The sequence below is a fragment of the Malania oleifera genome, chromosome 2, assembly GCF_029873635.1.
Source record: "Malania oleifera isolate guangnan ecotype guangnan chromosome 2, ASM2987363v1, whole genome shotgun sequence".
NCBI classification, from domain to species: Eukaryota; Viridiplantae; Streptophyta; class Magnoliopsida; order Santalales; family Ximeniaceae; genus Malania; species Malania oleifera.
The window spans coordinates 26,189,018-26,194,615 of NC_080418.1; the positions used below are offsets into that span (position 1 = coordinate 26,189,018).

A 5,598-nucleotide genomic window follows, 5' to 3' on the forward strand; every position below is an offset into this window, starting at 1 on the left:
GAGCGATTGACTTAGTAGGTGATTTCTTAATGCTGGGCACATGCCTTCTCTTTAGGGTAGATGATATATTTAGGGTATATCAGTTGCTCCCCCTTAGTTTCGAAGTTTGGAACTATGTTCCTAAAGTTCGAAAGTTGTTCTTATTGGGCTTTTATGGAGCCTAATTGTGTTTGATCCGAGTGATGACCCAATCCAAAGTAATGATACACGGTTTCTTAATGAGAGATTTCTTACTTAGGCTTAGTCCATGAAGCGAAGGTTTGAGCCAATAGGCAATTAAGTAATTGGATTCTTTTTCTTTTTTTTTTTAACAAGAGTGTTATTATCAGTCACAGAAATTGCAATAGAAAACCTTAGGCCACCTCTGAAATTCAAGTTTAAAATTCAGGCATAACATAATTAAAATCCCATGCTAAATTTTGAAAATAGGAATTAAAGTAAACTCCATGCTAACTCCTTAAATGCTTCTTAGTTGCATGCATACAAACGTAAGAAAGAACAATAAAGAGGGACGGAATAGGAAAAATTAAAGAAGAATCGAAGTTTGACAACTCAACTGCACATATGTAGACAAAATACAGAAAACATTGGAATGAAGCAACTTCTTAGAAAAAGAAGAGGAAACAGCAGCAGCTGCAAAGTGAAAAGGATAATATTTAAAAACACAGAGAGACAAACACCACCCCCCACCTTCCACAGAAAACAACATTATCTCCTTTTATGTACACCTAAGAGAGAGAGAGAGGGGGGGGGGGGGAGAGAGAGAGAGAGAGAGAGCGATTGCTCAGCTTAGCCCTTTCATTATTTTTATTATGATGATGATGATGATTATGATTGGTTCTGATCAGACATCGTCGTCAATCCCATCCTCAACCGTTGAGTGATCCTTTTTTTGAGATAGATTAATTAAGAATATATGCAAATTGAAGTGGGTTAGGTAGCTAGGCGGTGCTTCTGAAGGAACCCAGAGCTTTAATGGCGCCCGCTCTCAGAATGTACTGGTGATATAGTGCTGCAATTCCAGCTCCCACGAATGGCCCAACCCAGAATATCCACTGCAGGCATACCCCAAAAATGAAAAAATATATATTTGTTATATTACAATTAGCTTATATAATGAAATATAAGGCAATGTTTTGGATCGGATACCGAGATGTAAGATTGGGAAAGAATTAATTATGAAATTAATTAAGAGCATAAAATAAAATATAAATATTTTTAAAAGAAAGAAAAGAAGATAATCACATGGTCATCCCAAGCCTTGTCATTGTTGTAGATGACAGCAGCTCCGAAACTTCGAGCAGGGTTGATGCCAGTGCCAGTGATTGGAATTGTCGCCAAGTGAACCATAAACACCGCAAACCCAATGGGTAGTGGTGCCAATACCTTTACCAACAAAGTTTTAACATTAAAAAAGAACAAATGAGAAATGTGAAAGGGGTCAAACTTGGCATGAAATTAATTCATGTTTTGAATTGCTTATTCAAATTTGTATAAATCAAATTCTAAAGTTCATGTTTTTAAGTGCTTCTTTCTATCAATTAGTGTGATTATTGATGGGTTCTTCTATCATATTAGAATTCAACACAAACTATAATAAAATGGAGATATATTGGAGTAATTGGGATGAGAAAAACATCCAAAGTTAATTAGTAGTTAGGAAAATGACCACTTCCGACCTAATTAAGTAGCTATTGAGATTAGGAAAGATAGATAATGAGGTATCAAATTTAATTAGATGTTTATTTGTCCTCTCAAGTTCACATTCTGAGATGATGTCAAATAAGTTTATAGGATGTATCTATGTTATAGAATATGCTGTGAGATATGCCATTATTTTTCACTCTCTAGTTAATTCAAGTATAAATAAAGGATATGACTTTCTCAATAAATTATATAATAGATGTCAATTACCCAACCAACTAAAACAACAATTTTCAATTACAACATCATTATTAATAATAGCAAAATGCAGGATTAGTCATCAACTACATTTGGTTGTTTTTTTCTTAACACTAATACCCTTCATTAATGTTAAGTTATGGGGGTATGGATTTCAAACTTTACTTTTGACTTTTGGATGAATTTAGACAAATTTCAATATCATTTTATATTACATGAGTGGCAAAATTGATCAAAACTTGATGAGTCTATTTAGACTAGATTTGAGTTTAGAAGGAGGTAACACATTTATAAATGGATCATCTTGAACCCAACTAGTTTAATAAATGGGTTGGATGGGCTTGGGTCAAGTATCTAACCTGTTTACATTTCTTTTTTGTTGCTTTTGGGTTGTCCACTTTTAGGTTGCTTTTTTTTTTTTTTTAATTGCAGTTTTTGGAAAAAAAAAATTAAGTCAATTTTGATGAAATATTAAATAAAAATAAAAATAAATAAATTATATTTTTAAATAAATGCTTAATGCGTACTTGTTTATTAAATGGACGAATTTTAGTTTATAAATTATTCATCCATTAATAAATAGGTCAACCCGAATTCAAACACATTTAACTTCCATCTATTTATGATCCACCCAATCCCGTTTTTACCACCCCTATTACCTTTGATTCTAATCCAACAAAGCTCAAAAATGGAAACCTCTCTAAATATAATATGGGTGTTCTAAAAATTAAAGTAGGTCCCCGTCTCTTTAATAAAGATCAAGAAAAGTATGCAGCTTGTTTTTCTTTTGTTCGAGGAGAGTAATAAATAATAAATGATAATAAAAAAGTAGAGGGAGAATGAAAAGGTAGTGCTCACAGGGACATGGGAGTCTCGAGCACTTCTTTTAGGATCAGTGGCAGAGAAGACGGTGTAGACGAGGACGAAGGTGCCAATGATCTCAGCGGCCAGCCCAACGCCGATGGAGTAGCCGTGGGCGACCTCATTAGCCCCACCTCCGTACCTATTGTAGTATGCCTTTTGGAATGCCTTCACCAGTCCCACTCCGCATATCGCTCCCAAACACTGCGCTACCATGTACATCACAGCCCTTATCAGTGACACCTTCCTCCCCAAGAACAGCCCGAATGTTACTGCTGGGTTTATGTGTCCTCCTGCATGATCCCACAAATAATTTATCAAGTATACACGCCAAATGCTCGACCTACCAATATTCATGTACTACGCATTCGGGTTTGTCAACTAAAGGGATCATCGATATCATTTGTCGGCAAACTCAGGTTTGTTACAAATATTTCAATTATTTCCATTTTCTACAGTAACATTACAGTTATTTTAGAAAATGTTTTCAAATTCTCAAAATATTTTTTTTTTAAATTATTTCCATTAAATAAAAGATATGAACATTCTCCCGCTGTTTACATAACATTGATGGTGAGATTCGAATTTCGGCTGCTGACCGGAGGAAGATCGATCGGACTTAAGAGAGATTAGTGGGTTAATTCGAAAAGGCTCGGTTATAAATACAATACCAAAATATAAATTTTTTTTTTTGAAAAAAACTCTTGAAAGGTAGGTAGCTGGGGGGAACTGACCGGAGATGCCGGCGGTGCAGTAAACCAGGATGAAGATCATGCCGCCGAAGGCCCAGGCGATGCCAAGGAGGCCTACTCCGCCGCAGTCGTCGGCGTTCTTGGCTGGGTCGGTCTGGCTCTTGTAGCCAATCACGGTTAGGACGGTGATGTAGAGGAAGAGGAGGGTGGCCACGAACTCCGCGATGAGAGCTCTGTAGAATGACCATTTGGTGAGTTCCTCCGCGTCGATGAGCGGCGCCGGCGGTGGGTCGTGGTAGTCCTTCGCCGAGAACTCCCCCTGCTCCGCCACCTCTACGTCTTTCGCCATATATATATATTGTATATATTATATATCTCTACACAGAGAGAGAGAGAGAGAGAGAGAGAGAGAGAGAGAGAGAGAGACGGAGAGAGAGAGAGAGAGAGAGAGAGAGAGAGAGAGAGAGAGAGAGAGAGAGAGAGTAATGCGTGTAGTGTGTGGCTCACTACAGGAGGGGTTGTATATATACGTGTTTGTGTGAGGAGAGAGGTGGGGGGAGAGGGGGAGAGAGATCAGCAGAAGACATGATTAAGGGATTAAATTAAGGTAATGAGGATATATTTTTTTAATTTATTCACTAATCACGGTTTTAATCAATTAATTAATAATTATATGCCGCCCAACCCAATTTATGAGTTTCTTTGCTTGCAATTTGCATGGGGACCCGCCATGCATCTCTCTTCCACCTTTCCTTGTCTCGTTTTTCTTCAATATTCATGATGCATTTTTTGTCCAATGCAACTTAAAATTAAATTCAAAAGCTTACAGTTTATAAAATTTAAATCATAACGTTAGTTTTTTAAAATTCTAATAATATTAATTACATCATTTCATTTGTGAGCGTGAGTATTTACATATATTTATTTATTTATGTTCTATACATATGGTTGGTACATATATATATATATATATATATATATACACATTTTTTTAAGTAATTAATGCTATTTTGAAAATGTGGTTATTTTGAAATTTAGATGTGCACATAATTGCATGATCGAGTTAATTAAATTGAATAAAATTAAATGAAATATGTGTGAAATTTTTCCTAATTAATAGATGCATACAATTTTAATTAAATAATTAGATGAGTCCGAAACAAATAATCATCCTTAAACTTCTTTAATTACAAACAAATTTCGAACAAATACAAATTTTGTGTTAAGTTTTTCCATCCTTATTTAACTACAAACAAATCAAGTTTCGAGAGCTTGTTGATATACTTAAAACTTGTGAGACTCTTTTATTATTAGAAATACTTATTGCAAGAAATAACTCCTTCACGTAAGAATAAATATCCACTAATCTTAAAATGTTATATTGATATTTGGACCTTGTGCTGCAAGAAGACCTATACGATCCATAAGCCCTAATGTTCCATTTTTAAATCAGTGAATTTTAAATCTTATGTAGAGGAATCGTTCTCACAATCTTTCTCCATCGATTATATGAATGAGGCAAATTAAATTTTTGTTTAATAAATGAGACAAATTTTTGAACATGAACAGGTTTGACTCATTTCAACTTGGTTACAAGTTTGACTAGGTTCGTTCATTAATGAGCTTGAGTTAGGTTTATTTATGAGTTCATTTTATAAGGTCGAATTAGACTCTATATATTACTGGGCTTAAAAGTAGGGATTAATGTTTGGGTGTGGGCTAGTGTAGTTCAAACCGCATAACTTGAATTTAGTAATAGAATCAACTCCTAAAGCTGAAAAGCTAGCTTGGTGAAGGCAAAAAAAATAAACCCAAAGGTAATATTAGTGAGAGGGAGTCTTGTTTTCACCATTTTCCTTACAAAACTCCAAGACTTGATCTTTTGTCTCTCGCATTCAAAGGTTCTAAAAGAACTAAATTGTTCAAAAGCATTTAATAGTTTAACTCAATAAGAGTTTATTAGTTTGTTCATTTGGGTAAATGATGAATAAGTTTGAGTAAGTATTAGCTGAGTGAGGGTTCAAGTTCAATTTGAGCTCAACTCGAGTTTAAGCTTGTTAAAAATTTAATAAAAAAATTTGAACGTGATAAAATTCAACTCAACTTAGCTATTTTATTTTATTTAAATTCACATAAATTTAAA

The 5,598-nt window shown here is 34.6% G+C and overlaps 1 protein-coding gene across 1 annotated transcript; it reads right to left on the bottom strand.

Moving 5' to 3' along the window:
• Window positions 1-510: 510 nt before the first annotated feature.
• LOC131148942 (probable aquaporin PIP2-5) lies at window positions 511-3,870 on the bottom strand. Its single transcript, XM_058098922.1, has 4 exons — window positions 3,498-3,870; window positions 2,761-3,056; window positions 1,246-1,386; window positions 511-1,055 (listed from the first exon to the last, which is right to left on the bottom strand). The coding sequence occupies exons 1-4, from the start codon at window positions 3,802-3,804 to the stop codon at window positions 942-944; spliced, it is 858 nt and encodes a 285-aa protein (XP_057954905.1). The 5' UTR covers window positions 3,805-3,870; the 3' UTR covers window positions 511-941.
• Between the last annotated feature and the right edge of the window lie 1,728 nt (window positions 3,871-5,598).